We start from the raw sequence: 19,512 nt of genomic DNA on the forward strand, positions 1-19,512 counted from the left end.
TACTACAGATTCTAGAATGCGTTTAATCTTCCAATAGATGTCTAGTACAGTATTTAAGCAATAGAAGGCGTTATTAAAATTTTAACTGCGATCTTCTTGCAGAGAAATGTAAATACCCTAGCACTATGCTTTGTAAAAAGTTAGCTCGAGTATTTTTAAGATTTTTTTTAATGCAACTTAGAATGGCAAACAAGCTGACGGGTCACCTGATGGAAAGTGGTAACCGTCGCCTATAAACATGAGCAGTACCATGGACATAATAGAATATATGATTTTGCCTATGATACCTCCCATGCGTTGTCTTTCCTGAGGAGTCAGGTATTATTTCTCTGTACCCTGTAAATTCACTACCATATCCTACCCTTCAAACCAAAACACAGCCATACAAACACAACTACTTCACGGTACAAACACGAATGGGACAAAGGTGCCTAAGCAAACGACTTTTGTACAAAGTGTGCCTCTAGTAAAAAAATTTGAATGTTGTAATAATTGCGACACGTTTATTTTCTAGTTAATATTTCTCTTGGCGTTTTGGTGTATTTTTAAAGTATCGATGAGTGAATAAATGATATTATGATATTAATTTATATAATACACAATTATGAAATTTAGAAATAATAAAAAAATACACAACGATTTTAAAAATAGATAAGAATATCGTGTTATAACGTTAAAGTATGTAATGTTTATTTAATATATATAATGTACTATTTATCAAATCACAGCCGTGAGTTGCAATTTACAGTTTATTTTAATATTTACATATCAATTGAGAGTTACATCTGTCCGCTAACTGCAAACACTGTTAACAAATCTAATTAAACCAGAAGATTGCGGTAACTACGTTACAACTACGGTGTGTAGACCTAGACAATAATACTGACAGTGTGAGGTTACCCAAAGAGACTGCATGGGCTGCAAAATGAAGACGCCGCTCACTTCGATCTTGTCGTGATTACGAAGTGGTGCAATCTACGTCCAAACATTAGCAATAAAGAAGCAGATACATAGGTACTATTTACCTGCAATTTTATCATGTAAAGTCCAAATATAGTATTTAAATACATATATAATTAAGCATACTCGTATCTATCAATTGTCTAAATCCATAGAAGAAACTCTGTTTTTTAAGGCATAGATATCTAATGCTAAGCGTCTAGAATAATCGACCGAATACATCTGATATCTAATGACTTAGTAACCAATAGTAAAGCCTACATTACTGTTGATGCTAACGAGCAACCATACCAATTAAGGGATAGCATTATATGTTTATTGTTGATTGGTCGTGCTGACACTCCGCTATCAAGGCGAACCGCACAACATTACTTTTTGTTTTATATCATTATTTATTACCCTCTAGGATATGGATCGCTAATAACTAGATTCATCATCTATCATCGTATACATTTAAGCAAATAACGTCCCAAATTTTCAGAGACGTAAACGTTAAATCAGTTATTGAAAAAGACGACAAGCAAAAAGCACCCATATGAGCATTTGAATAATTTAAGCAATTTTCATAAAGTTTCAACTCGCATACATTTTCTTGTATACATAGATATACAAGATACTACGCAATATAAACTTAATTTTTGACTAAACTTATTTTTTGATTCGTAAAGATTTGTTTTATAACGCAAGGGGCAAACGAGCATGGAGCTTACCTGATGGTAAATGAATACCGCCGCCCAAGATCACCCGCGACACCAAAGACATTGCAGGCAGACAGGCCCTTTTCTTGAAGATTATGATGTCGTATCAGTTCGGAAATATTGCTACTGGAAGTTGATTACAAAAAGTGATTGTGCGTGGAAGAAAATGTCTTGAAAAACGCACGGTGGAGGAACGCCACTCATCCAGATGGTTGGGATGGAACTATAATTTGTGGCGATTGTACGGTGGTGAAAATCAGCAGCAGGTATCGATCCGAACAATTTCTCAGAGCAGTCCCCATGAATAAATTCAGTAGAGATGCAACATCTCTACGCAATTTCAGTGGGATCAGATTTATATTAAGCCTATATTAATTTTATAAGACTGTACTTAACTAATGTTGTATATTAACGTCAATCGATTTTATTCATTTTAAATCAAAATAGTATTATTAAAAGTTAATAATTCTATTATGATTAAAAATATTTTTTTTTCGTAGCAATATCTATTTTTGTAATGAGAACGTTTTATGGACTCTAACTGTGATTCTTATTATTGATCGAAGTACAAGAACAAATAAAACAACACTAAAACGTGGCTGTAATTATAATAAGCGTATACAGCAATCCCCAGAGACCAGACATACATTACCGGACTTTTATTTATACAAAGGAATATTTGCATTCCTATTGTTAGTTTTTCGTCGCTATGTGGATAATTTAAACAACTATTAAGGTTGTTACTTCATATAGTACCTAAATAAGCTTATTACTATTAATTATTATATTATTATTATTTCAGCCGTTAACAGTCCACTGCTGGACATAAGCCTTCCCCATAAAATAGTGATTTCAGTCGTTACAAATAGCCCTATCGATTACAAAGAGAACTGTTTAAATTAATTTAAAATTGGAGACGTAATCGCGTAACATACCTAATAGCAAAATAAATATACAAGAATAAAAAACCTCCTTCTTTTATATGTCATATAATAAACTTATTGACAATTCCATTTTTTAAATACAGAATGGAATCGAAACCATTAAGATCTTTTTTAGGAAATATTCTAGGACACTAACATTTCCCCAAAAAATACGGGTCGAAAACAAACAAACTTAGTATTTCCTGTAGTGACTGGACAGTTTTATAACGTAAACAAACTTCGTGTTTGCTTTAATTTATAATGATAGACGATAAAATAAATTATTAAACACTTTATTATTTTGCCGTTATAGATTTTTTTACATCCCTCCTATGTCAATGTAACATGATGGCGCCATCTACGCAGAATTTTTCACAAGCTTTCCTATTACACGCCGCAATCTTTTAACACATCACATCGCTTCAAAATCCGATGGTGATCGAGCATCGAGCTATAAGTCGAGGCGGTGCCCTCGCTTATTTCAAATGACCCGCTCCACTGAGCTATAGAGGAATGCTACAAAATTTTGTATAAAGTGCGAAATCTTGTCGTGTCATTGAGGGCCCTCGGTTAGAGGGAACACAGGGAGTCAATTTATTACCCTCAGCTCAAAGTTTCCGTATCGTAATGTTCTTTTTTTATTAATTCTCATTTCCAGGTATTGTATTGCGTTTTAATAAATGAATTATATTTATTACAGTGCAGTTATAAAAAATCTTTTTCCTCGTATATATCTTCTGTATAAATTAAATTACGTTCAGTTTTTGTATTTTTCTATATTTTATTTTATATTATACTAGCTATAACCGACGGCTTCGCTCGCGTAAATTACTGTAAGTCCCCATTACATACCTTAATTCTGTTATATATAAACAGTCTGATCCATTTACAAAGTAAATACTCGTATTATTATTTTGTAAAATACCAAAAGCAATCTTTGCCTAAATATATAAGGTTTCATCTGTTGCATTAATATTCTTTCAATCTAATCATAGGCATATATATATATATTACATTATAAATACGACAATTTATACCTATGGATGGATGGTTGGATATTTGTTACTCTTTCACACAAAAACTACTGAACAGATTTGAACGAAAATTGGTTAATTTAGCATATATTATACTTTATATACTAATTCACGCGGGTGAAGTCACGGGATACAGATAGTAATAAAATAAAAAGTAAATAAGTATAGCATGAAAAATGTAATTTCAATAGTAAATTTCTACTTATAATTGATTGTAATATTTTTTCGATATTCTCTTTTTCTACTATAGGAGATTGTAATTGACTACGAAGAGCCTACTTTCCTTCCCACTTCACAACACAAGGACCCACCAAGCTTGGAACTTTCACATCTTCTCTAGCTGAGTGCCTCACACCTCAATTTCTTCCGCACTTTGTCTGTCATTTGTGCCATTTTATATAATGGGGCTGATTTTGAGGCAACATTTCTCTAAACCTATCTCCAACATTATTTTCAGTTTGATATAACAGCGAAATCTTTATTCTAAAGACCAATTTGATCTAAATTTCGAATAGATTTAAAATAAAATATTATATTTATTTATGTATTTGTAAAAAAATAACCGAAGCATACTTACATAAAAAAATAACTGCAAGTTAACAACAATGAAGCCACTATGAATATAGTTTATGATAGTCCATAAAACAGTAATTTTGCAAAACTATGAAATTAAAATAATAAGTTAAGATATTATTTCTCAACCATACCAGAGGGAGACTTTGTACAAAAGTCGATTGCTTGGGTACCTCTGTCCCATTTGTGTTTCAACCGTAAAGCAGTTGTGTTTGCATGGCTGTTTTTCGGTTTGAAGGGTGGGATATGGCGTGAATTTACAGGGTACAGAAGAATAACACCTGAGTCCTCAGGAATGGCAACGCATGGGGGGTATCATGGGCGAAACAGTATACTCTATTATGTCCATGGTACTGCTCATGTCTATAGGCGACGGTTACCACTTTCTATCAGGTGGGCCGTCAGCTTGTTTGCCATTCTAAGTTGTATAAAAAAAAATGTCTAAAAAGATAAAATGTAAGATCTCTGTATTCTGTTGGTAATTTATTATATATTTTAACTGGCATGTAGTTACAATTCCTGTTGTACAATGCTAATCTATGTGGAGGTTCCTTTCTCCTTAACAAACACAGTGGTAAAAACTATTAGTAGTCGAATGTATTAAAAATTCGAATTAATTGTTCAATTGAATAATTAGTAGTGAGATTAGTAAAGTCGCGCATTACTATATTCAAACTATATGATTTTCTAAATCTTGTTTTTTTTATGTGTGAAAATGGAATGGTAACCCCGCCTGCGTTAACGGGATACGCTGGCGGAGCACCAGTGAAGGGTGATCGATGAGAATGAAAACAGGCCAGTTAGTCCATCATGATAAATTCATCTGAAATTAACCATGATAGTTTCCATGGGAAACCGCGAGGAGGTCGACCCGGTTGGGTATATTGCTAGCAATGGGATTCTCAGTCTCCAGTACTAACAATCCCTTTCCCCCCAATCTTGTTATTTTTCAACAGACTGCGACCCCCTTTAATGAAAAACGTGACCTCCCCATACATTACCCCCTTCTCCCCCCCCCCCCCGGGTTTAGAAACAACGGATTAAGAGATAGGTTTATAGAAATGGCTCCAATAGAGAGAGAGAGAGAGAGAGTCATGGATGACATAGTCATCTCAGCTTTGCTTAGAAGCGCTGAAGTTCTCTGGTTCCTTTGTAAGTTTTAAGGTGCGACTTTATTTAGTTGATGCCTTTACCGAGAATAACAAAAATACAAATACCCCTATAATTTTTTACTTTTTTTTACATTAACTATCATGTTCCTATATTACCAATATATCTACTAACTAGAATAAGTATAGCTAAAAATTACTTCTGGTGCGAATATCCGATGATGCTTATAAAGTAAAAGGTTTAAAATTCATTAAAATGTTTTGCACAAACACGCATAAAAATTAATGAAGGTATCTGTAGCAAAAATTTGGAAACTCGACCCTCCACCCTATAATTATTACTCCAAAGGAATCCAGCCGTTCAGCCGTTCTTATTATCTTTATTTTCTTTTTTTAATCATAATCAATTGCCATATTGAATAATTAAAAAAATAATAATGAATATTTATATAATATTCCATTCTTATATAGGTACATGTACTTTCTAATAAGAGTATTAATATTTGTAAAAATAAATGGCTGATCGGGTTTGATTTATTTTTATGCATAAATAGACTACCATCATTTCAGCCATTATCTGCTCACTGCTGGACATAGACCTTCATAAGGAACGGTCCTGAGCCACCTGCTGACTGGCCACTGACGTCCTGCAATGAATTTGAAGTCGTCACTCCATCATGTAGGGAATCGTCCTACATTGCGTTTGCCCTACGGTGTTGCCACTTAAGAATGTTTCTTCCCCATCGGTTGTCGGTTCTTCGAGCTATGTGGTCACATAGCCCACATAGCCCATTGCCATTCCAGCTTGATTATCCTTCGGGCTATGTCGATGTACACAAAACGCCATCAAATTGCGAACATTTTTTCATTTCTTTACTTGATTAGTAATGAGAATATTCTAATCTATATAAAATGGTCCTACTGAACTTAGATTAAAAAGAAAATAAAAAAAAATCTACAATATTTACATAGCATACACTTTTATAAGCACAATAAAACAGTCTTATTGCTGAAATCGATCTAAATGACATTACCATACAGTAGACATTTGCACAGCCATACAGAAACCTAGAATCGTATGAATACGAACATAACATCATCTCGCTTTGTACGTAACTATTGAACTGTGAAAGCCACAGTTTAAACTTTGCTCAGTTTTGTGGAATATCTGCAAAATCGAATTCATAATTGTCATTTATTCGTTAAAACAATGTCTGTATACATTATAAAATACAGAGAAACAATATTTCATCACCTGTTTCCATAATACATACCTACACTTTATATTTTACATTATATATGTAAAGTTATTAAGTTTTATACATTGTTATGATATTTGGAGGCATAGATAGGTACCTACTTTTGTTTTTAGTAGTTACTCTATGTATATATATATATATATATATATATATATATATATATATATATATATATATATATATATATATATATATATATATATATATATATATATATACTGCTACAGAGTTTCGCAGAACGGTAACAAATTATGCAGAATTGTATTTTTAATGTTTATAATTAATTGTTACTACAATTATTTTACCATCAATGTATTATTACTATTATATTCTATTTTTGGTTTTTAGTTAATGCATTGGTAAATCTGTAAAGCTCACTTAAATATGTGTACTTATATATATATATATATATATATATATATATATAAAATAAAAAAACTTCTGCTATCTTTTATACATGCATTAGATAACACAAAAGATAGAAATAAAAAAAAATTAATATGGTTATTGCTACAAAATTATTATACAACTGTCTTCTCTGATAAATACTATATCAACACAATTTTGCTAGCCCTAATAGATACAAAAGGTATATACCATGTAGTGTTAATTTAATAATAATAATCTTTATTCAGTATAAATTACTACAATATTATTTAAGCTTCTATGCCTGAACTAGGATGATAATTACGATAGATAGGTAGTCATATAAGACTATGTATAGGTGATATAGCACTTAAGTTATACCTTGACTAAATATTACTTACGAAGAGTATGAAGGAATAGATACAGTGTACTACCTACTTACAGTAAGTTTAAAAGCTTCCTAATTGCGATATTCATAATTAACCTAAGTGTACTCTGAATAAGCTTACGAAGGCACATTATATTTTATATCTATATGCAAAATGTAAATGATTTGTGGCCGCCTTCGAAATAAAGGAGGTTCTTAATTTACTGTAACTGTATTTATTTAATCGATTTTAAAATGAAGTGTTCATTTCTAGTTTACTTTGATAATAATTATCTTTGCTATTTATAAATCGATTACGATATATATATATATATATTAATCTTCTAAAAAGTTTACTCTTGTGGAAATTCTATGCTAATTCTATTTAATTTTGTATAAACGATTTATTTGTTTTTCAAAACTACATTATAAACATTTAAATAGTATTATACAAATACATAAATATATTTGAATAAGTATAATACTAGGAGTAAATTTATATTAGCATAAATTTAACCAAAACTAATATTTAAACTTAAATATACCTTTAAATGTTATAAAGATTACAATTCATTATTTACAAGAGCAAATTTAATAATACTTGAGTAAGTTTTTCTGCAAATAAGGCACACAAATTTGCAATTACATCTAAAAATGCATGATGTTCCTGCTTTGAAAATATTACCAGTGCTCTTCTTTTAACAGCGCATCAATAGATTTTAGCAAACATAACATAGACAAAATAAGTTTGGGAATGTATTTTCTCGCTTTTCTAGAAAAGCGAAGTCGTTACGAAGTTTAAACATCACCATTAAATTTGGAATTCGTGCAGAGAAGCTCTGAACAAGTGAACACTTCGTCGAACTCGCTATATTGGAGTGCAAAGATTTTACCGCAAGCGCATTTAAAGGAAAACCTACACTCTAAAAGCATATTTATACAAACAAGTTAGTATTCTAACATAAGTACAAACTCAATCAAATGCCATGCATAAAAAATTGTAAACTACTCGTCGTCGTCAACGTAATGTAATAAAAAAAGTAACGTCGTAAACGTCGTTATTTTTTTATTACATAACTAAGTACTTAAAATAAAAATATTTTAATTTAGACAAAGTAGTCTATATTGCCTTTGTATTTACTATCTTACTTACTATGTTAATTATAATTATTTCAATATTATAATTGTGAAAGTTTGTAACGGTGGGTGGATGAATAGATAGGTTTTTAAGATACCATTAAAGCTTCCCAACACTATGCATCAATAGACGGTATTATTAATATACGATACATATGTATGTCAATGTCTTTTATTGTAAGACAATTTATGTAATATGTAATAGTTTGAGGATCATCTTAATGTCGAAGCCAAACGGAAACGGGAAGCCAAAACCGAAACCTACTTATTTTTAATATGTCAGCAGAATAAATGACAGCTTTGACAGCTGTCATTAGTTTGATGATAATCGTAACGATATTGATCATTATTATCGATGTTTTTTACTTGTTTTCGCGGTATTTGGTAGTAGATAAAGTCGAAGTTTTTTTTTAATATTATAGTTATACATACGTTTATCTTCTGATTCCTTTAAACTATATTTACAAAAAAAGAGTAATATTATTATATCAGTTGCCTATTGCTAATAGTACAATCTCCGCTTCTATTGAGACTAGATAGCACTGTGTAATATCTCTTCTTTATTTTTCCAAACATTCAGACCTTTCCTTCTTGCCGATCTTGAACATTTCTTACAAGTGTTAAAAAAGAATATGCTGTTCTTATAACCTGGAAGACGCAATGCCTGTAGTTAGTATAAAAAATTAAAGAGTTGTTGTAAACTTGTTAATATTCATAATATTGTTAGGTCTATAGGCAACGATTACCAGTTTTCATGAGGAACTTTAGGGTGGTTCAAATCCAAAAAAAATTTCTATCAATTGTTCCTGCGAATGATTTCTATCTCATCTGATGATATATGATGATGAGAACAACGAAAGTGTCGAGAATTTTTATATAACCTATTCGCTTTAGTTTGAAAAAGTCAAGATTAAGTCTTATAAAACAGACGCATAAAGAGAATAAAAATCAGTTTCCTTATGGTAAATATTTGGACTCGAGCAAAATAATGGAACTATTAGTAACTAATAGCCCTAATACTAGCAATATACTGTCTCAGGTCGACCTTCACTCAATACCATCTAAAACCATTGTACGTATTTCCTAGTGAATTTTTATGACGAGTTAATAAATCTGACACATTCTTCATCCTAACCATATCACTCCTGGGGGGAAAGGGATTGTTAGTAATGGAGACTGAGAATCCCATTGCTAGCAATATACCTAACCAGGTCGACCCCCTCGCGGTTTCGCCTGGAAACTGTCATGGTTAATTCCTGATGAATTTATCATGATGGGCTAACTAGCCTGTTTTCATTCTCATCTATTACCCTTCACTGGTGCCCCGCCAGCGTATCCCGTTAGCGCAGGCGGGGTAACCATACCATTTTCATTTACAAAAATTCCAGTCTCGTGAGACAAATTAAGAATATTTATTAATTATTTTACATTCCCTAAACATTTGACGTTAACGATATTTGTTAACCAATAAGTATGAAGTATTTTACCCAAATAAATGTCGTCAGAGATAGAGGGAACAGTTTCAGCCCTGTTAGTACAATAGGCGTTTTAGCGCGCTCCATAAAAATTTTTAAACTCTTCTTAAACTTTTCAGATCTTGATATCCATTCGCTATCATATGCTGCAACTACTAATTTTTCGCTCTGAAAATTAATTTTAATGTTTAATTTTTATTCCTGTTTGTTATTATTTTAAATTAAAAAGAAACTGTAAGATTAAGCAATACTTGAGTGTATAGTTTATGTTATTAATGTAAATTATTACGTATGACACTTTATTAAGTGTATTATTTAAATTATTATTATGAGGAAATAAACACTGGAAACCCTATTATTTCAAAAAGTTTTATCCAATGTCATGTTCAACACCTGGGTCTTCAGGAAAGGCAACGCATGTGGGGTATCATGGGCGAAACAGTATACTCTGTTATGTCCATAGTACTACTCATGTCTATAGAGGCCGGTTGCCACTTTTCATCAGGTGGGCCGTCAGTTTATTTGCCATTCCAAATTGCATAAAAAAATGGTTTTGGTGTACCATTATTTTATATTGTTATTATGCTAAGTTTTATATTCCTCTGCAAATTTATGTCAAATCGATAGCCCTTGTTAAAATGTGTTCATCTAATTAAGCTACTACAAAATATTGCTTGGGTGACCTTTTTATACGTGAGTTCTGTGATAAAAAATTATCAGAAATTATTTAGTTATGTAGGAGTAAAAGTTTACTGAATTAGGAAATACTTGTGTACTTTTCTTGATAATTATGAGTGTGGAGTCTGTCAATATTTTGTACATACCTCATAAGATACTTGTGTGCCCAGATAACTAGGAATCAAAATTTCACTCAATATCCCCATTACATAAGAAATCATAAACATCCTTGACGCTTTTATTGATGGCTGTAATTAACAATGTTTGAGCAAAATGGCATATAAAAATATAAAATACAGATAATTTAATAAAAGTAAAAAACCCTAAATTTTAAATGTAAATATTTGTAGATACATTGAATGTCAAAATTCCAAAGCGAGTCAAATGACTGGACTAAGAATAAGAATAAGAATAAGAATAATTTATTTGCTCGAAATGTGGTACAAAGGTCTTAAAATGGTAACTGAACTACACATTTCGCCTTATCTAAAGGCATGCAAATTTTGTCTTAGCACATGTTAAGTAAAAGTTTATCAATTATGTATGTCCAAATAATTATTCTAAATACATATTAATTGTTACATTGAATTAGTTAATTATGTCAACATTTAAAAATAGTCGATATTATAGTTATGAAGCATTAAAATTGTACATGTCATATTATTAATATTATTACGTAAAATGCATTCTTAGTCTAATCTGCCATTCAGACTTACAAATTCTTTTATCGTGTAAAAACACTTTTCATTAAGCCAATTTCGTAGTTTTCTTCGGAAAATTTCAAAGGGCATTTCACGAAATGACTGGGGTATCTTATTGTAAATATTTATGCACATCACAAAACAATTTTTATGATAAAGGCTACTCTTACATATAGGCATGTGTAGTTTGGTAGGGTCCCTTTTGATAAATTTATTAATTTCACAAATTTTATTAAATAACTGTGGGTGTTTTTTAACAAAGATTCCAATTTCTAAGATATATAAACTCGTAACTGTTAATATTTTTATATCTTTAAAATAGTTTCTACATGATTCCATAGGCGCTAATCCACAGATAGCTCTAACGCATTTCTTTTGTGAAATGAATACTTTGTTAATCAATGTTGCATTACCCCAAAGTAAGATTCCATATCGCAATATAGATCCAACGTAGCCATGATACGCGGTAAGAGCTGCATTTTTACTGGCTGTATTGCGTAGACGTCTGAGTGCATATACAAATTTATTAATTTTAGTACATAACACATTTATATGGATCTTCCAATTACAATTTTCATCTAACGTAATACCTAGAAATTTTACTACATTATCTTTGGAAATTAATTTGTTTCGATATTTTACTGTTAGGTTCTTATTTGTGGAATTGTAATTAGAAAATTGGACATATTTTGTTTTCTCTGTATTTATACATAGTTGATTTCTATCAAGCCAGTCCGCAATCTGCGTAAGTGTTATATTGATCCTATCATTATAATTAATAGCTGGATCATTATGTGGTACTATTATCGAGACGTCATCCGCAAATAATATACATTGTTCTTGAGTTGTATCAGGTAGGTCATTTACACTTATTAAGAACAGAAGAGGCCCTAAAACGCTTCCCTGAGGGACACCTGTTTTGTTACAAAGGAAAGTGGATCTATATGCTGAGGAATTTAAATTCTTATCAATGCGATTAATTTCTACACACTGATATCGGTCACGTAGATAGCTCTCTACCCATTTTAAGGCTAACCCCCTGATACCAAATAATTCACATTTGTCCTTTAGTACGTCATGATTAATTACATCAAAGGCTTTACTCATGTCTAAGAAAATAGCTGTAACTGGTGTTTTTTTATCTATACAATCTGTGACGGAACTAACTAAAGTGAAAGCTGCCAATGTTGTGGATTTATTTTTCTGAAATCCGTTTTGTGATTGTTTAATCACATCGAATCGGTTAAAAAAATTCGTGAGGCGTTTATGCATGGCTTTTTCAAATACTTTGGACAAGTTTGAGTTTAATGCTATAGGTCGGTAGTTGCCTAGTTCAAGTTTGCTATCTTTTTTATGTAAGGGCTTTATTATAGCTGTTTTTAATCTCTCTGGGAATACACCCTGAGTAAAAGAATTGTTAATAATGTGGGTTAATACAGGTGCAATAATATCTGCACAGGATTTTAAGATAGTGGTTGATATCTCATCAAATCCTATGGACTTTGTATTTTTTAGTGAAGATATGTGTTTAATAGTTTCATTACTACTACAAGGTTCCAGGAATATAGTTTTATCCAATTGGTTTGTGGCGTTTTTATTACTGCGATGTAAGTGAGAATTTTTGGAATTATCAACCACAGAATTAAAAAAATTATTGAAAATATTAGCTATCTTTATTGGGTCTTTTTCTATTTTGCCATGGTTTTGTACAGCTTCAATTTCCTGGTAACCTTTTCCTGTATCGTTTTTGTCTTTAATAATGTCCCAAGATGCCTTACATTTATTTTTGGAGTTACTTATGTAGTGATTGTTAACATGTCTTTTTGAGGTATTTATGCATTTTTTTAATATTTTATCGTAAGTTATAAAGTTTATTTTATTTTTAATAGATTTTTTTTTATATGCCATGTATCTTAGTTTCCTTTTTTGTATACAAGATACTTTAATTCCCTTAGTAAACCATTTTGGACATGATGTGTTAGCATTAACTTTTATGCGTACTGTAGGAAAGCACAAGTCATAAAACATAACAAAAATGTCATGAAATCTATTAAATGACTTATTTGTATCCTTTTCACTAAAGACTTCATACCACGAAAGACTTGACATACATTGTTGAAACTTGGATATATTAATCTTAGAGTAGTCTCTTTTTTTAATATACCAGTAATCAATTTTTTTCTATTTTTTTTCCTGAAAATGTTAATGTCTGTCCTGTGTCATGATCAGATAGCTCCAGTTTATGTACATTGCCTACTGCGTTCTTTATATTACTAAAAATATTGTCGATACATGTATTTTTTCGAGTTGGTTCTTTGATATGAAGCTTAATATTATGATTAAGAAGTATGTCATTTAGTCTCGATGTCGAATTGTTATCTTTTAAAATGTCAATGTTTATATCCCCGGCAATTATTATGTGTTTACTTTTCTTGGTCAGTTTGTGTAGAAGCAATTCAAATTTGTCCAAAAAAATTGATACATTGGAGTTCGGTATTCTATATAAACAGATTATGATGGAGTCCAAAAGAGGAATATTGATACCACAACACTCAAAAGTCTTTTCCTCAGAAAATTCATCACATAAATTTATAGTTTTACACCGTATTGTACTTCGTAACAAGATACATACACCACCACGTTTTTCAGCTTTCCTAGAAAATGAACTCACAACATTAAAGTTTTTGATTTTTATATTAATTTCATCCCCTGCTTTTACGAATGTTTCTGAAAGGCATATAATATCGATGCATGATTTATTTTGCGCTAACTCATTTAAACTCAATTCTAAGTAGCTACTCTTATTAATTAATCCAGCAATGTTTTGGTGTAGTAAGTTTATTTCACAATAATCATAACTATTATTATTGTCGAAAAAAGGGGGTAGTTGGATGACAGATGTCATTAACACAGCGGTTATCTATCGTGTCATGGCCAGATGGTCTTTTTGGGATTTTAGAGAAATAATAAGGAATGGTCCCCTTTACTGGTGGCAATGAATTTATTGTTTGTGATATGTTGTGAGATGTGGGTGTATAGCTGTTCTTTCTTAGATTATCCCGTCGGAAATTATAAGGTATTGTACTCTTTTTTTCTATGTTTCTTTGTATACATCGTTTAGAAATAATTCGTTTTTTACAAGTTATGAATTCCCTGTCATAGTCATTACAGTCAATTGTAAAATTTATTCTTTGACATATTATAGATAGATAATTGATATTAGAATAACAATTTGTTAAGTCAATAAAAGTACAATTATTAAAGTATCGACTAGTATTTTTAAACATATAATTCATTCGACGTTCGTCAAGATATTTATTATACTTAACACTTAATATTAAAATATTTACGTTTTTGAATTTACTTAATGTTGATATTAATTCTATTTGCAACTTCATAGGGTCGCTATCATTTTCACCAAGGCCAAGGATAAGATAGTTATCTGAGGAATCTATGATGGTATTACAATCTTGGAGTATTCTTTCTGAATATGCAAGAGGTTGTGTCACTGAAGTTATTTTGTATTTCTTATATTGAGTATTTCGTCTAGAATAAATTAAACGTGAAGCTAGATTAATACATTGTTGTGCTCCAAATATAAATATCTGTTTATTATTTTGATTGCAAGCGCCCTCATCCAGTGGAATAGTAAACTTAGTTTTATTTTCATTAGGCATTGCCAATGGTTTTTTATGACATATCTGTTGAGTAGTAGACATATGGGTCATAGATAAGACAGAGTTTTGTGTTTTGAGTTTTGTTTTGTTTATAAGTTCTTGATTTATTTCTGTTTGTTCAGTTTTTCCAAGATCCAAATTGATTTGTGTATTAATACACCTTTTTATTTTTGGTGTCATATTAATTTTTTGAGATACTGATGGAGACTTCGTATATATATTTTTTAAATTAATTATAGTATTCTTCTGTTCTTCAGTGACTTTTCGTAGACGATTATTTTCTAATATTAAGTTGTCAATTTCATTGTGAGCAGTTTCAAGGTTGTTTCTCAACAATGTAATTTCGGTCTTAAGATCTTCTATTTCAGTTATGCATACCGTGGACAAATCCGGTAAGCTTTTAGCCAAGTAGTCAGACTGTATTGAAGTAAATGACGTGTCGCCATCTGTTGACATAGATTGGATTCTCCGAATATTTCTAAAAGTTACGTTTTCGTTCCCAGATTCCATACTTTAATATAATCTTTTAGTTTAATGAATAACGTCAAGTAAAACCTCACACAAAATGTGGGGTCTGCCAAGAATCGAACTCACAATCCAATCAATGGCAGGCAGTATTTAGCAAACTGGTCCAATTTCAACTTCAGTAAACTTGTCAAATTTACGATTCCTAGCTGTAATAATGACGTCAATAAGATGTAGCAACCGTTGCGTGAAATTTTGAATTGTACCTCGTTTCATTTATTTTATAAGTACTCTCACTGTGGACTTTTTCACTATTTTATAAATTCACCTCTGTAGCACTTTTTATATTATCACGTATTACGCTTATGTTCTATATGAGATAAAGACTAAGTATTTGTTATATTAAATACACTAAAAGGGTTTATTTTTTTATCACTAATTTCATAGTCACTTTCACTACCCAATTTTTGTTTTTAGATATTTAGGGAATATATGTATTTAATAACGAGATAACATTTATACATAGATATTAGCACTTGTTCTACCTTTCACAACTTTTTTGTATTAGTAAAATTGATTTTTACAATAAATAATAATTAATTTGTATCACGCAGTACAGAGACTTGTTCACATGACAGTGACTAAATGAAATATAAGAATTATAGTGTTACACTGTGCTGTTGTCAAGGATAGCACAGTATAGCTGGAGTCCTTACTCCTGAATTAGATGTTGGGCAGCATCAATCAGATAACGTCACATCCCACAAAATCTTTTTCAAATCAACCGATTTTTTAAACGTTCTCACTTCGCCTACATATATTTTATATTTGTTTGTATGATACACCATATCTTCGTCAATTTGAACCTATTTTAATAATTCTTATGTTTATTCATATGTTCAATCTAAACTTATATTAGATTTGAATTTTTGTTTGTACTGTAAACACTCAAAAAATATTTACCTACTTTAAAAAATGTTTCACTAACAGGAAGCTAGATTATCAATGAATAACATAGACTGTATTTTGTTTTTAAAGAACCATGCTTTGATTAAGCATTGATGGATCGCAAGTTAACAATAATTGCAATATAACGTAAAGTAAATAAAAATTTTGGAATTGTTTGAATCATTGTTTATTACGCACTTTTCCAAAGTTTTGCCGCATAGATTATTGTATATACATATATTATATTTTTATCTATAATTCTGTCTGTAGTGTATATACATGAAGGTAGATAAACTCTCATTATACCGTAGATACGTCAGACATGTCAGTAGCAGTCAGTATCGTGAAACGATGTGCGAGGACAGAGGTTGCACCCTGGAATGTCTATGCATACCTGACTCAGAGATAACAAGCTTTAACAATCCTTACTTTGCCTTTATACCAAAACACTGTTTTTTGTTTTACATTTTTTAACTTAGTAACAAAACCCAAACATGAATAATGATTATTAGCACTTGGTGAAACTTTGTATACATATTTTTATATATATTATTAGAAAGTCTTTGAACAGACTCTTAATGGCGAAACTGGTCAGCTATTTATTATAACACCTTTTTGTAAAAGAGTAAAAGTGTTTTTCTAATAACATCAAAACATGTTTATAAACTTTAACATTTGTTGGAATAGTAGGATAAGGTTTATCATCCGAATATTCTTCACTCTACCGAGAACATTTTTGCATGTACATAATCTAATTTAATACAAATAAAGATCATCATGTCCCTTAGACTACATTACATTATACTCGTAAATATTGACAAACTGATTAAACTTTACAATGATTATAACATAACTATCAGTGTTATAAAAACTATCTCACCAATAATAGTCCATATAATGTCACACATATAATCACGGATCCCATTCCAAATTGTACAAATAAGACTACATCCGATATATCTTGAATGCTCTTACAATATCTGTAAAATATAAAGTAGTATAAATTACAAACTCTAAAGCGAGATTAGAAGCCATTCGTTTCTTTATTTATACCATTTACCAGAGGGAGACTTTGTACAAAAGTCGATTGCTTGGGTACCTCTGTCCCATTCGTGTTTCAACCGTGAAGCAGCTGTGTTTGCATGGCTGTGTTTCAGTTTGAAGGGTGGGATATGACGTGAATTTACTGGGTACAGAGGAATAACACCTGAGTCCTCAGGAATGGCAAAGCATGGGGGGTATCATGGGTGAAACAGTATACTCTGTTACGTCCATGGTACTGCTCATGTCTATAGGCGACAGTTACCACTTTCAATCAGGTGGACCGTCAGCTTGCTTGCCATTCTAAGTTGTATAAAAAAAAAACACCATCATCATTTCAGCCGTTACCTGTCCACTGCTGAACATGGGCCTCCCTCTATGTGGAACTTTACCAGTAATTGCCACGCTTGGCAGGAGGGTTGGCAACTACAGTTAGGTTTTGACGATGTTTTAAAAAGAACGCTGTTGCCTATCTCTCGATCATTAAATTCCCTTAATCAGCTCTTACGATATCCACGGGAAAAAAAGAGCGGCTCATTCTTTGCCGGGACTACAATGCAGCTATTTACATATTTGCTGGGATTGCTGGGAATTAGACACAAGATATTATATTAATTATAAAGTAGAAAAATTAATGTAAATTATAAATGTATTACAATTAAAAAATATTTGAGTAGTAAAAATGACATATGGTGTGAAATGTAAATCATTAGCATTCTTTTAACGAAGTATTCTATTAATAAATCTAAACATTTTTCCTAAAGAAATATATTTTAACATACAACAGAATAAATTTAGGCCTCCTATAATAGGGCATATCCAGATTCAAATTAGTGTGTAGCATAAGTAGAGGTTTCTATCTCTAACTATTTATCATTTTTTATGCACATTTCTTTGGTAAAACATTCAGTTTCCTACCTTAATAATGTCTAAAGGGATTGTTCCGAAAACGTCTTCTAAAAACGCATTGCTTCTACATAGAAGTATTCTATTTATACAAAAATTCCGAGAATAGTCAATATCAAATTACATGGCTCTAGACGAACGAAGTCTATGCACCTTGCATTGACTTCGTTCTATTAAACGATTTTTTCTTTAATTCATGAAGCTTTAAATCTCATCCAGTAATATCATTATAAAATTATTTAAAAAGAAATACCTTAAAATGATGTCATAATGTCGCAAGCATGCATTCAGTTTCGAGATTTGTGCGTTTTCCAGTTCTTTTCTATCCTCTCTGGAGCTAGTGTTCCCTTTCAAGTTTGTTAGTTTATAATTAAGTACTTTCATTTGACTAATTGCTATTAACATTAATCCAGCAAGAAATGAATCTATATTCACATTGTACATCATGTGGCCGTACTTTGCGGTTGATTGATAAATATGCAAATATTTAAAATACTTATCTCGGAATTCGTCGGCGAGAAAATAATATTTACAAATAGGTAGTTCCAGTTTTCTGTTCCAAATAAGACTCGCTATTAATGGTAAAATTACTAAAGATAAAAATCCAAAGTTACCTAAAAGCGTCAATGTTATCCAACCCCTTTTGTAAATTAAATTGTCTTTTTTAATAATACCCTTAGTGTCAGAATTATCGCCTTTAAATTCATTGCAGTTTATCAATTCAAAAATTGCTATAATCTTGTTTCGATACACAAATATCATCAAAATTTTAGCTGCTACAGTTACTTCAGTAAAGTAAAACAGCATTTCTGGAATGAGCAACTCAACTTTTTTTGGTGTGTAGATCAAGTTTAGTGACAGTAAAATGTTGTAAATAATGAAATTGATTATAAGATAAACGAAGGAAAAGTATTTGTAATATTTGTATGGTATGTTCCCGGGCCATAGAGCGAAGACTTTCCAAAAAAATGTATTAACGTTGAAAATATCCGACTGTTTCGTTGACATCTTGAAAATACATATTAATTTAGGCAAACGCTCCTATTTATTGTATTTGTTTAATAAATAATGCAACAATAAGCTGTTTATTATAATGTGTCAGGTAAGAATAAATTAAAATCTAGTTTCAATACACCATACATTATAAAACGTTTTCATTTTAATAATTCATGTAGTAATAACGTGTTTTTACCTA

The 19,512-nt window shown here is 31.0% G+C and overlaps 1 protein-coding gene across 1 annotated transcript; it reads right to left on the minus strand.

The window, feature by feature from the left end:
- Window positions 1-9,002: 9,002 nt before the first annotated feature.
- LOC113509915 (odorant receptor 46a-like) lies at window positions 9,003-19,325 on the minus strand. Its single transcript, XM_026893342.2, has 5 exons — window positions 18,571-19,325; window positions 17,251-17,350; window positions 10,726-10,827; window positions 9,914-10,069; window positions 9,003-9,074 (listed from the first exon to the last, which is right to left on the minus strand). Exons 1-5 carry the CDS (start codon window positions 19,323-19,325, stop codon window positions 9,003-9,005), a joined length of 1,185 nt encoding a protein of 394 aa, XP_026749143.2.
- Window positions 19,326-19,512: the final 187 nt, after the last annotated feature.

This window comes from Galleria mellonella, unplaced genomic scaffold (genome assembly GCF_026898425.1).
Source record: "Galleria mellonella isolate WM207_F2 unplaced genomic scaffold, CSIRO_AGI_GalMel_v1 utg57, whole genome shotgun sequence".
Lineage (NCBI taxonomy): Eukaryota > Metazoa > Arthropoda > Insecta > Lepidoptera > Pyralidae > Galleria > Galleria mellonella.